Source organism: Boleophthalmus pectinirostris, unplaced genomic scaffold, assembly GCF_026225935.1.
Source record: "Boleophthalmus pectinirostris isolate CB_2022bp ecotype Guang Dong unplaced genomic scaffold, ASM2622593v1 HiC_scaffold_1, whole genome shotgun sequence".
NCBI lineage: Eukaryota > Metazoa > Chordata > Actinopteri > Gobiiformes > Gobiidae > Boleophthalmus > Boleophthalmus pectinirostris.
Window position 1 is genome coordinate 12,534,926 of NW_026570970.1, and position 13,433 is coordinate 12,548,358.

The 13,433-nt window shown below is 36.7% G+C and overlaps 1 protein-coding gene across 1 annotated transcript in view; it reads left to right on the plus strand.

Moving 5' to 3' along the window:
* Positions 1–13,433, plus strand: part of LOC110163943 (bromodomain adjacent to zinc finger domain protein 2B) — a 42,449-nt gene that overhangs the window by 1,457 nt on the left and 27,559 nt on the right. Inside the window, exons 2-3 of the mRNA XM_055149908.1 lie at positions 11,133–11,249; positions 12,968–13,087. Coding sequence (XP_055005883.1) covers positions 11,135–11,249; positions 12,968–13,087 — 235 coding nt within the window. The 5' untranslated portion in view covers positions 11,133–11,134. The remainder of the gene's footprint in view (positions 1–11,132; positions 11,250–12,967; positions 13,088–13,433) is intronic.

The following is a 13,433-nucleotide window of genomic DNA, read 5'->3' on the forward strand; positions in this document are numbered from 1 at the left end:
AGGTAGAAGGTCACTGTATTGTGCCTCATTTTTATTCACAGCACATGCCCTTGAAAGCTTTGGAGAACAGCGTGGAACCGGAGCATACAAAGCTTTTAATGATGTGAGCTTCAAGAAATCAAAGATTGAGGGGGTTATATTTACATACTAAGATTTACAGCTCCAAGACTCTATGTACTTCACACTGACTGCACAATGTCATTGTTCAGCTCATTCCCAATCACTGGTATTTGAAAAGGCTTTACAAACAAACTGATGGGAAATCTGAAATTGTGATAGGGCCTATTAAATGTCCACTATGTAACCTCTTTGGTGAAGGCACAAACACCTGGACATATTTCTGCCTTCTCTGAGATGTTGCACAGTATAGCTTTAAATGTCTCTCCATGGAGACATGCAGATATTGACCCAGGAGCACGTACATATTTAGTAGGAATGTAACAATAACCAAAATATCTTGATATCGTATCGTCAAAAGTCTCACAATAATATCATGGGCTGTCACAATATAATTACAAGTTCCTTTGCTTAAATGCATTTTTTTAAAGTAGCAGTAGCTAATGCACATCGGAACTACATATCCCATGATTCATTTCAGAGCAGACAACATGAAGTTATATGTTTTTTACTTGAATTCTTGGGATTCTGACAGAAATAATTCACACCAAAATCTTGTCAGGGTATTTTAAAAGAAAAAAAAACACATCTTATCTAGAATTATATCAACCTTTCCAAAATATCGCAATACATATCGTATCGTGAGATGCATATTGTAATAATACCACACCAAGAGATTTGGATATTGTTACATCCCTTATATTTAGCAATAAATAGATGCCTGTAATTGAAGATAAGTTTTGACAAAACTGTCAAAACACATGTGAAGGTCAACCATTTTTGCCATCAAATAGTTTCTATATTAGAATTGTTTGCCTGTCAGTCAGATACTAATAACTTATGGGTGAACTGTGTAACTTTTATTGTGGAGGGTCTTCTACCCATTTGCCTCCATGGAGATATTAGCTTTGCCTTGAATGTTCCAGAGTATGGCATTACACCTTTTTCTTACATGTATTTACTAATGAGTATTTTCTTGTCCCAAAATAACTTGCCATTTTGGTGTTTGCAGCTCATGTCCTTTGAAATGCATAACTTTAATAAATAAATGTAATAATACTGTGGAACATTCTAGACAAAGCAATAACCTCCATTAGGGCTGCTCGATTATGGAAAAAATCATTATCATGATTACTTTGGTCAATATTATAATCATGATTATACAAACGATTATTCTTATGTTACACAATGCATTTATTCAGCATTTCTCTCTCTCAAAAGAAGAATTTGTTATTGATAATTTATGCAAAACTTTCAAAATTAAATTAAATATAGGCTACAAATATGTACCTTAGAGCATAAAGTGACTAAAATATACTCTGAACATGAAATAAGTCATAGAAAAACATAAATGTATCCAAAATAAACTATATATCCAGCTGTTCTACAATCTATATATTTAAAAAATTTAAATAAATATACTTATTTATATGTGAAAAATCTCTCAATTGTCTAGGTAAAATCCATGGCAAAGGAGAAATTCATTTGTCAACTGGACAAAAGTGTATTTGGTCAAATAGGTTTCACAGCTCATCCAGAACCAAAGAAATTAAAGCATAATCATATACACACTAGAAAATCAACCTCAGAGTTAGGTTTAAAACTTAAATAATACTTTTTTTTTTAAGTGCATTTCTAACTGAAAAACATAAGACAGACATTGTTGTTCGTTCATTGTGTCCTTCTTACATAATTTCAAGTTTAATATTTTCCCAAGAAACCTCATAATATTCTATTCTTCTCTTCCACCTTTTGCTCAGGTCCGCCTCATTAATCAGAGATGTGGAGCGCCTGCTGAGGGGCTGAGCAGGTTCATCAGTTTGGCGTTGTGTGTGCGGTAAGCAACAGTGTGGGAGCTCTTAAATAAATGTGTGTGCTTCATATGCAGGAGCTGAAGGTTAATGCTGTATAATGCACTGTGCCCTCTCGGTGTTGATTGATGTCTGCGAGCACATGAACCCTGATGGGGGGGGGTCTGACGAGGGGGTCTGTTTGTAGGTCAGCGGTGACACTCGAGGTTCCTGTGGGCCTTGGCGGAGGTCGTTACAGTAATGTCAGGGAGATGATTCCTTGCTCGTGTATAAAGTCTGGTCGTATGTGGTTGAGTGGTTTGGATGAATGTGTAATGGCTAAACAGCAATTTGCAACTGGCAGTGATATATTGTAGTTTGCTAAAATGTTGATATTTGGTATTTTGGGTTAATAGTGGAAAATGGGTGCACGTTTGGAGTTTCAATTAGAGATATACCTATGTATCAGTTGGTCGATATATAGGGCAGATATTTGCATTTTTTAGGGTATTACATCGGTTTTTAAATCTCCAAGAGAGGACGGTTTTTAGTTTTGGCCAACATTCTTGCTACAAATACCCACAAAGCTTAACTTGAGTGCTGATCGAACTTAAATAACAAATAATACAAATCTGCCCTATATAATTCTGAACAATTGGTATCAGCAAAAAAAAAACATATCAGTCGATCAGTCTAGTTTCAATCATAAGTTTTGGTCCAAACTGGCAATGATTCCTTTCTGATTTTAAGGCTTTTGTGAGGACTTTTCCCACTCAAAAGATATTATATTTCCATTTGAATTGCGCTTTTGCTGACAACAGAGGATGGATCATCATTCGTGCCAAATCATCCAATTCAGGAAGGAATCCTTATGTCTGAAATGCATGTCCTGTACAGCAAATGGTGCAACATTGAAAATAACATCAGTGGGGTCAAGTTTATTTATGAAGCGCAGTTAAAAACAACCACAGCTGCCCAAAAGTGATGTACAAAGGCAATATCAAACAGAAACTCAAACTACACTTGTTTACCCTGCTTTAAAAGCCAGTGTAGATCAGAGTTAGCCTGATTCATCAGCCAGTTTCACTTTGTGGAAATCGTCTAACCTCGCAGCATTAGAATTCCTTCGCTCCACGGTAGGCGGGTACTTTTTTATTTAACCAACCGCTGCTATTTGGTCGTGGCCTATGTACCAAATCCCGTAGGAAGAAGGACAATAATGGTTTTCCCCTTGATAAAATTCACCAAACATTCTCTTTGTTCCGGCTTTAAATCCTCAATCTCAGGAATCGTCGCCAACACAAAATGTATGGCTCTTCGTTGATTGACTTTTGCTCAGACTCGCACTTCCAGGGTTCTTGCAAACCGTCTAGTGTATTCAATTTCTGACCTAGTCGCTGGAGAGAAATGAAATTGAGCGGAGGCACTAGGTAGTGCCAGCCTGGCTAGATAGGATCATCATTCGTGCCAAATCATCCAAATTAGAAAGGAATCCTTATGTCTGAAACGCATGTATAGCAAATGGTGCAACACTGGGGTCAAGTTTATTTATGAAGCACAGTTAAAAACAACCACAGCTGCCCAAAAGTGATGTTCAAAGGCAATATCAAACTAAAACTCAAACTACACTTGTAGATCAGAGCGTGTCTTTGCTTCAGAAATGATTTAACCACTTTTTGAATCACCCTTTTTATGTATGTAAAATGTAAACATGCCATTTCGTCGTATTTCACTGGTAGTGTGATTTTTCTTGTATAATAGGTTAAAGACAGCAGTGGGAGTGCTCATTATCTCGTGGACAGATGCATTCACAGTACGACGTGACTCATACGGTCTGTAAGGTGACCTCTGTCTCACATTTTAGCTCAGTTTTATTTCTGCTTTTATTTACTGCTTTTTTGTTCTGCTAAAAACAGTAGTGATGTAGTAATGTCCATCTCTTGAATATCTCAACATCAAGAAATATTACACTTTTACAGTATATTGATTCTGATCTCATATTTTAAAGATGCACTATGTAACATGTCGTTCATTCCTCTGCCTGGAATGTTCCACAGTATGACATTAAGCAGCTCTGTCTTACATTTATTCATTTACAGGTGGTTTTATAGCTCAAAAAATGCCTAGAAAAGCAGGTTGTCTGACTGTGAGTGGGGCTGCATCTCCACAGATCTGACCTGTAACTTGGTCTGGTTTGGTCTCCATGAAGATAGAAACGTGGAGAAAATCATTTGATGGATGCTTCACCAGAAAAATTACACAAGCACTTTCTATTGATCCCAAACTTTAAAATATTTCATAACAACTTCACTGCGGTTTCTTAGTAAACAGACCCTGTCCTAACCAGGGCACTTCATTTGAATGCATTATTTAGGTTTGGGATTAGAGTTTTCCAATTAACTTGAGTTTTGAGCCCTCCTTTTATGAAATGAGTTTGTGCTGCTTTACACTTTGCTCTCAATTTGTGTACATCTAATTAGTTTTTGTGTCTGGGAATTAGTGTCAAACCGTCAGAACATATTTAAATCTCTCGGGGAGGACAGCAAACTTTTTAGACCACAGGGTATTTGAATGGAAATTGGGCGTCAGTAATTGGGTACAGACTGCAGCGCCCGTCACTTAGACATGGTTTAGTTTTAAGACCTAAGTAACAAGTAACAGCCTTTTGTTCGTTATAGAGTTTAGCTAGAAAATAATTAATATGGCTAAAAACAGCCCTCTTAAAGATGCACTGTGTAACTTTTCTGTTGGAGGGTACGCCACCTGCTTGTCTCCATGGAGATGTTATTGCTTTATCTTTGCAATAATCTCATCCATTTCCATAGAGTTATCAATCAGATCATTAACCCACAGTTGTTTTGGCACGATACTAAAATTTCAAACTCTATTGTGATACTAAGACTACATTTACACTGAAACAAATCCGCGTATCACTGTATCACTGTATCACTGTATCATCGTATTGGAAACGATTTGCGTCCACACATGACATTTCTGTGTCCGCAAGCCTTCCCTCTCCACACAGCTCTGAGCATATTTGTTTACGTTTTACAGAAATGAAACTTAAAACCACATGGCTAATTTGCATAAACTAAGTGCTAAAAAAAACAGCTCGCTATTGTGTGCTGATGCGGTTCAGCTTCTGTCGGACTGTCGGTTCTTTCTGTGACAGAGGGGTGTTCTGCTGATGGTGAGTCTGTTCTGTGCTTCTGTCACCTTGGAGATGGTTCATGTTAAACTTTTCAGAGATTATACATCTGCAGGTACGTCGCGTATGCATGGTATCGTACGCGCAGACCGTATAGATATGAATGGACATATAGTCTAGCTTTGCTTTGGTGGTGAATTACTTCGTGGCGCATAGACCTACATCAGTGTATCAGTGGTTTCAGGTGTCCACGCGGTGCCAGATCAGATCTGTACTCAGATGAATTCGTGGGAGCTGGCGGCAACAGATCGTTTCGTTTCTGGAGTCGTTTTCAATTGGATTAGTGTGGACGAACACTGCATCCACAACGATAACGACTCGAATACATATTAGTGTGGATGGGGCCTAAGGAACGTACGTGATACTCAATACTGATTCCAATACCACAACTAACTAATTAATACTTGTTCTGATACAGCTCAAGATAGAACTATTCAGAAAAAGTAAATTTTCTGTCTTGTGAATGTGTGGGGTTTTTTTGTAGCATTGATAGCTGCTCAATTTAGTATCTAGTTTCAGCATTGATTAATATCTAATTTATACTTTTAACAATCCTATTTTCAAGTAAATGATTTGACAATGTTTAGTTGGGATGTAACGATAACCAAATCTCTCTGTATGATTTTATCACGATATGCATCTCACGGTACGATATTTATTGCAATATTTTGGAGAGGCTGAAATAATTGTAGATACTTTTTTTTTGCTTTTAAAATACCTTGACAAGATTTTGGTGTGAATTATTACTGTCAGAATCCCAAGAATTCAAGTAAAAAATATATTTCTTCATGTCTGCACTGAAATTAATCATTGATATGTAGTTCTATATGTTTATTTTTATTTATTATTTTATAGGTGTTGCAACTATAAAACAAGGCATTTAAGCAGAGGAACTTGTGATTCGATATATTGTGACATCCCACAGTATTATTGTGAGACTTTTGACGATACGATATCACGATATTTTGGTTACTGTTACATCCCTAATGTTTAGCATTCTGATCGAAAGGAGTGGAGAGAGCAGTTCATTTACTGGCAGAAGATTTACTGTCAAATGTTGGCCTAAAACGTCTCATAATATTAAACTTGACAAGTAATATTAAATGAAAAATAATAATTACAAAACACATTTTTATAATTACATTCCATACACTGTGTTTAAATTGAATAAATAAAATTCTCAGTCTCTGCCCTAATATCAGTTTATATCTGATATTGGCAGCTTTATATTGACAGAGAAAGATGGATCGGTGCATTCTTAATTTAAACTTAACTAAATTGAAATAAAATATTTAGGCATCCATCTTGTTTTTCCCTCAGTATTATTTACTCCGCTCATGAGTCCTAACCTAATCTTTTCAGTGCACAGGTGGTTGTTGCACATTTCCAGCGCAGGTTGCTCCAGCGTTGCCGAGGACATATGGACCCGGTGTGACAAACGCTGTGAGGGGACTCTGAGGATCTGCTTTAGTGGTGCTTTTGGCTCGGCACAGCGCCTCCTGTCACTGAAGCTGCTGTCTGATTTATGCTCTGTGCTCCAGAGAGAGAGAGAGAGAGAGAGCGAAAGAGAGAGGAGGAGGAGATGGATCAGGTTTGATGGTCGTGTTTACCTTGATCCAAGCTGCCTTCGCTTTATGTCAGACATCTTGGACAAATGTGTCAAAAGCCTCCTTAGTGACATAACTACTGCGCGTACCCAGATACTTTCATGCCAACGCTGAAGTTCCTAAACAAACTTTGATATAAAGCTCAGTAGTATCTGGGGATTACTGCGACAACACATCATATAAAACACGGACATGTCCAAGAGAATATGATCAGAGGTGGGGCATACTAGACTTGTTTACTTTCTCTTTGTAATGTTTTCAATGTTGAGTGCGTATACATGCACATCAGTATCCCGGTTATTAGCGCTGAGAAACAGGGATACTTATCACTGTTTACATGATCATATGGAGTATCCCGTTTTTTTGACATAATCTTACAAATGTGCAAGCGCAAACATTAACTTAATTTTATTTAGTAAACCGGGAAAAATACAAGCAACCATGAGCTCCTTTAGTGTAGGAAGCTTGGGAGGTTTAACCAGCACTAAGAAGCTATGAGATATCCCACAATCCACTGCACAGATCAAACCGAACAGATTCTTAATTAAAATCTTCTGCATAAATAAATTCTACTTTACGACATATAAACCATAACCACATCAGCCCGTTTGATAATATAATTCAGCTTTGCCACATTTGTTTACGTTTTACAGAAACAAAACTTAAGACCGCATGGCTAATTTGCATAAACATTTAGCACAAATAAAAAACAGCTCGTTCCTTGTGCCGCTGATGTGGTTCAGCTTCTGTCAGACTAAAATACACGACTCAGTGGAGTATATGTGTTTTTTCTGTGACAGAGGATGTGCTGCTGATGGTGAGTCTGTTCTGTGTATATTGTAGGAGATGGCTCATGTTTTAACGTTTCAGCGATCATACATGTGCAGGTCATACCACTGCAGATTCTTGTGCAGCTCTTTATTTTACAGTCATTTCACTCATGTATGGTCACTGTATTTATGTTGGCCACTTTATTTATGTCACTACTGTTGTGGTGAAAAGACAAAAAAATGTTTGTCTTTTGGATGCATGCGCACTCAACTTTACATTGCAGCAACCGGGATACTGCGTTTACATGCCACAGTATCCCGGTTACTATCGGAATATACCAGCTACAGTATCCCGGTTTCTCATAACCAGGATACTGCCTTATTCGGGATACTGAAACTGGAATGCTGCGTATATATGCACCATGACGAAACTGGTATACTCAAATAACCCGATCATAACCGGGATACTGATGTGCATGTAAACACTCTCATTGTTAAGGTTTTAAGATCTCTGGAGGTATGTTCATAGAACAAAAAGTGGCTAGCGCTCATGCCTCACAGCAAGAAGGTACGCCAAAACTTGCACAACAGGTAAAATCCTCCAGTTAAGATAATCCTCCTGACCAGGACTAACTCAGGATCTGGAGATGGGTCCCTGGGTGCTGCATTGTGACCCCACTGCTCCTGACAGGTTAAATTAAGTGAACCTTAACCTAATTTCAGTTTATATTCCTTTTTTATTCTCTGCAAGAACTAACTATTAAGCCACCTACCTCCTTTGAAAGTAAAAATCATGTCAGGCTTCCTTTTATCATGCTGTTTGGCAAGTTTATCTCTAAGCCCCCGTGATTCCGTTGTTCTTTGTAGCCAAGGCAACGGGGGAAGCAGGCTTTTCTTCCTCACAGCAGGTCCGATTCCCGATGCTATTTGTAGGAAGTTTAATAAGTCCCCTGTCTGCGCTCATCTTCTGTAGGTGTGCTTTGTGGAACACTGTGACTCTGAGAAATGCTGTTTGTCTTTCGTGCAGTCGGAGAAATATGTGGCTAAACAGGGCTGGAGATTGGTGATGTTCATTATGATGAGTACACTGTGTAGCAGCAGTGATGGATGCCTTTGCCTCCAGCCTCATTAGAGCAGTGACTGTGTTGATAAGACGCTATTTTTCATATTGAGGATGTTTGTATACAGACGACAGGCGCTGCTCTATGATGGATCAGCTGGTGGAATATTCACTTTGTGCTGTTATAGATTCTTATAACATATGATTCCACATAAAACAACGCTAATGTGAAAACAACATTCAGAACTGTCGTGTTGGTTTTTGACTCAATTTCTTGTGCCAACGTGAATGAAGCTTTCAATTATGTTGCTTCATTTTTTTCCCCCTCAAATAGTTCTGCACATACTTTACAGTGCACTGGTCACAAAAAAAATGTATTAAACTTGATTTCTATTCTAAATAAAAGACTCAAAATAATAGTAGTTATTTAGCAATCAAGAAAAGTGAAAATTGCAGTGAATGTAATTTCGCCAGTATAATTAATTGTGTTCTCAAATGGGTATCTAGCAGAGGTTGGAATTTACAAGTCGTGACTTGGGTTCGAGTCAGACTTGAGTCACTAGTTTTAGGACTTGAGACTTGACTTGATAAAATGGAGTAAGACTTGGGACTCGACTTGGACTTGAAGGGCACTGACTTGGGCCTGTGACTTGAGGAGACTTGATGCTTCTCCTAAAAAAAAAAATATATATATATATATATATATATATATATATATATATATATATATATATATATATATATATATATATATATATATATATATATATATATATATATATATATATATATATATATATGTTTTTAGAAAATACTTTTCTCTTTTCAGTTGATACATGCGGCGTTTAATTTGACAGGAATAGACTTTAACATGTTCCTCCCAATTTTCAGTTTGTTACTTTGGATGTAACTGAAGTACTGTGATGTGGTATCCTCAAATGTACTACAGTAATATAAAGTACAATCCAGTAAAACAGATAGAACTACATAGAACATGATCCTTCCATTTCAGTGCAGATTACATGACAAAATAACTGATATTTAGCACTTTTACATCTGAATTCTTTCTGTTCTGACTGTAATGATTCACACTAAGATCTTGTCAAGACATTTAAAAAGGAAAAAATTGCATTTCTACAACTCTTATACAAATACTGACATGTAAATATACCATGACTTTTGAAGTACAATTTAGTTTAAAGTTCATATTAATTGCAAAAACCAAAGCTATATTTGGTACTTTGGTTTAAAGACTTTAAATGACTTGAAGCTCAAAGCAGATGACTTGGACTTGACTTGAACTTATGGGCCAGTGACTTGCCTGTATTTGACTTGGGACTTGACTCGGACTTGAGGTCAAAGACTTGAGACTTTCTTGACACTTGCAAAACAACAACTTCCGGTCCCACCTCTGGTATCAAGTGTCATTGTTAGTTTTAGTATCAACTAGTGCCGCATTTGGATTTCAGTGGTACTTAATGCAAAACATATTTTAGATCATTTTTACCAGTAGATGGCAGATTATCAGATGTGAATCCTGTAGATAAACATATTAATCTGTCAAATGCACTTTAAGGCAATGTGCAGTGTTTCTCTTTACACAATATTTTAGTTCAAAAAGCAATGTCAGCCTACCCCTAAAGTTACATTATGCATTATGGTCTATTCAACATCCACTGTGCGCCTTTTAAATCGCATGAAAACTCGACTGGTCTCTTGTTATCGCGTGTCTCTTAACGGCGCAGAAAGCAGTGGCCGTTTCAGTGAAGCATGGCCACAGAGACATGTCATTTACATCTAATCAGCGCTGCTCTGGGTGAAGGATGATACTTGATATTCAGAGGATCGCTTTGTTTGCTCAAATTAATCAACCAACCGCTCCTGTTTTCATCATCAGAAAACGGCGTTAAGAGAAAACGGAGATTACAATCAACAACAAAAACATACCCAGATAATATAATGTATGTTTGGCAAAAAGGAGTGTCACGATCTGCTTCTGGTGGTATACGCATTCCTTCGCAGTACTGTTAATTCACAGTTTTGTCCTCTTTTGGGTCATTCATTGCTTAAAAGTGGAATTGCAATGTTGTAGTCATACCTATTTTAGTTAGGGTTAAAAAATCACATACAGATCAATACTAAAACTGTAATTTACAACATGTAAATATGCTTAAATATAAATCAGGACATAATTTCACCTTTTTAGAATGATCTTAAGCTTTATCAGAGCAAATATAAACATGCAGAGACATAGAAAAGTATTATTTTGTGTTTAAAAAAATACTAAAATGTCTGTTGTCTAAAAAAAAAAGAGCATATTTAAAATGATCACTGCAGTGTCAAGATCAGTATTGAGTGCCAAGCCTATTCCTTTGTGTTTATAATGACTCAGTGTCTCAATACTAAAATTTCAAACTCCATTTTTACTCTGTCTTAAAACTTGAATAATCCTGTTACAGACCTGGTTTAGATCTGGCGGTACTCTGAGTTGGAAGGCCACATATTTTCTTAGGTGAGAAATCTGAGAACCAGTAAATGATTACCATATTTTTCTTGTGTTTTTTGTTTTGTTTTTAACAGAAATGGATCCTTCTGAGCGTTTGACTCAACCTTCACCAGTGTCTTCCTCCCTGGCACCTCCGTCCAAGTGCAGCTCCGTGGTCAGCTCTGTGTTCAGCCCCCCTCTCAGCGCTTACGGTACAGACTACACACTAGATTTATGGTGGTAACTCATAACATTGTTGGATTTGGTTAGTTTAGATGTGTCTTGACATACTGACTTATTTATTTTTATGCCAAATCTGTATTATTTTTGTGCTAAATAACTGTCAAATCAAAGTCCATGTTTATATTTTGTTGTTTATTAGTCACCAGTTCCATTGTTCCATCATGTTTTTCCAGACCACACCAGAAATACTGATAAATGTTGGTCGACTTTTACCAAACATCTGATTCTTTCTCTGGCTCATCCGTTGTATTCATGTTGTAATGAAAGATCGGGAGGTTGCGGTGTTGGACCTGGGCTGGGGGGATGGGAGTAATGGCTTTTCACTTATTCCATCAGTCAATAATAAATGTAAATGAATTCACCATTTCCGCTGACCTTTTTAATTACATTTGAATATATTGTTGGCTATTTTACATTTTTCAGTCTATAGCGTTCCCATGGCTTTTTTCATAATGGATGCCATTTGTAGGACTTCTGACTCTCAATACACAGTTAATTCAAGAGATACAGTATTTATTTTATTTTATTTGGAATTGTTCATTACTATGTTAAGTCTTTCATTTTTCAAAACTTGAGAACAGTCTACACTTGAAATCCATGAATAGGTTACAATGAAGACTTCGTGTACAAAGTATTATTTATATGTAATCTTATCAACATCTTGATTTTTTTTTTGTTCCAAAATATTTTATAAAATAGATAAATATAATATTTTGTTTGGACCATAGCGATTAACAATTTTAATCATTCTCAACATTCTGAAATCCAGGGTTATTCTAAATGCGATTTATTAGGGATGTAACAATAACAGAACTATCGTGATGCCGTCTCATCAAAGGTATTACAATATATCGAATTACAAGTCTTTTTGCTTAAATTAAGAGTTATGGTGCAGAAATAGCTAAAAAATAAACAAAAAACAGGGGAACAACATAGATCATGATAAATGTAAGCATTTTTAAATCTTAGTTTTTTTAATTAAGTCTTGTCCAGACATTTCAGAGGAAAAAGTAGCATATTCAGGTTTGTTAGTCTCTAAAAAAATCGCAATAAATATCGTATCATAAAATTTATGTAGTGAAATCATCATACTGCGAGATTTAGATATGGTTAGTAACATCTCTACAATTTACTGGTTGGGCATGGGCTCACAAATGTCTCATAATAATATTATGGTTAGTACTTTGATTAGTGCCAATGTGTGCCACCACTTTTCAATACCAGAGAAAAAAAGTTATAAATGACGGAAAACAATATCACTGTGAAAAATGCAAAAAAAAATATATATATATATATAATTTTTGAATATCACTCCGCCCTCAGAATTACTCCAGGAAACACAACATATTTGTGTAGGCCAGTAAGATTATGTTCATTTTAAAGAATTCTTCATAAACACTGCAAAATATTACATGAAAAACCTAAAATGTTGTTGCTCTCAGGGGTGTTTTTGACAAGCCCTCCTTTAATTTTCCTGTGTGGTGTGACGTGTCTGACAGCCCCACACTGTGCTCACATCCTCCTGTTTGAACTGAATTCTAATTATGATGGGAGCCATTATGCAGCAAGCAGCAGTGAGGCGTGTGCTTTCACATCCTTTGCATTAGCATGCTCTTAGTTATTGTTTTTTCATATTATGTTAATAAGTTTAGATGTTCTCATATTTGTTGTGTCTCTATCTTTTCAGGTAGAAGTCAAGCATTTGGTCTGTACACATCCAGTTTGGAGAGTAGTACATTTGGTGGTCTTAAAAGTCTGGACTTGTCTGCAGTATTTGCTGCTCACTCCCAGTATGGAAAAATATCAGGTGAGTTTTTTAACTTGCTATAATACAACCCATGGAAGTATAAGATCTGGAAGATGAATCAAAGATGGTGTTGTGTTGTTTTCAATGGCCTGTGCTCACTGGTGCGAAATGCAGAAAATAATTTTTCTTTTGCACTACTTTCTAAATATTGGCCTAGTGCCTCCCAACATGTGACGTCAGGAATGTGCAGCCAATCAGAGCGCTCGCTGCTAGACCAGCGCTAGTACAGGCTCAGAGTGGGGCTAGGCTCTTACAAAGCTAACTTTTAGGCGCTTTGGTGATTTTAAAATCATGTTCATACAGTAAAAGTACTGAAGAATTCCTGCCAAACCCGACTTTTGTGAAA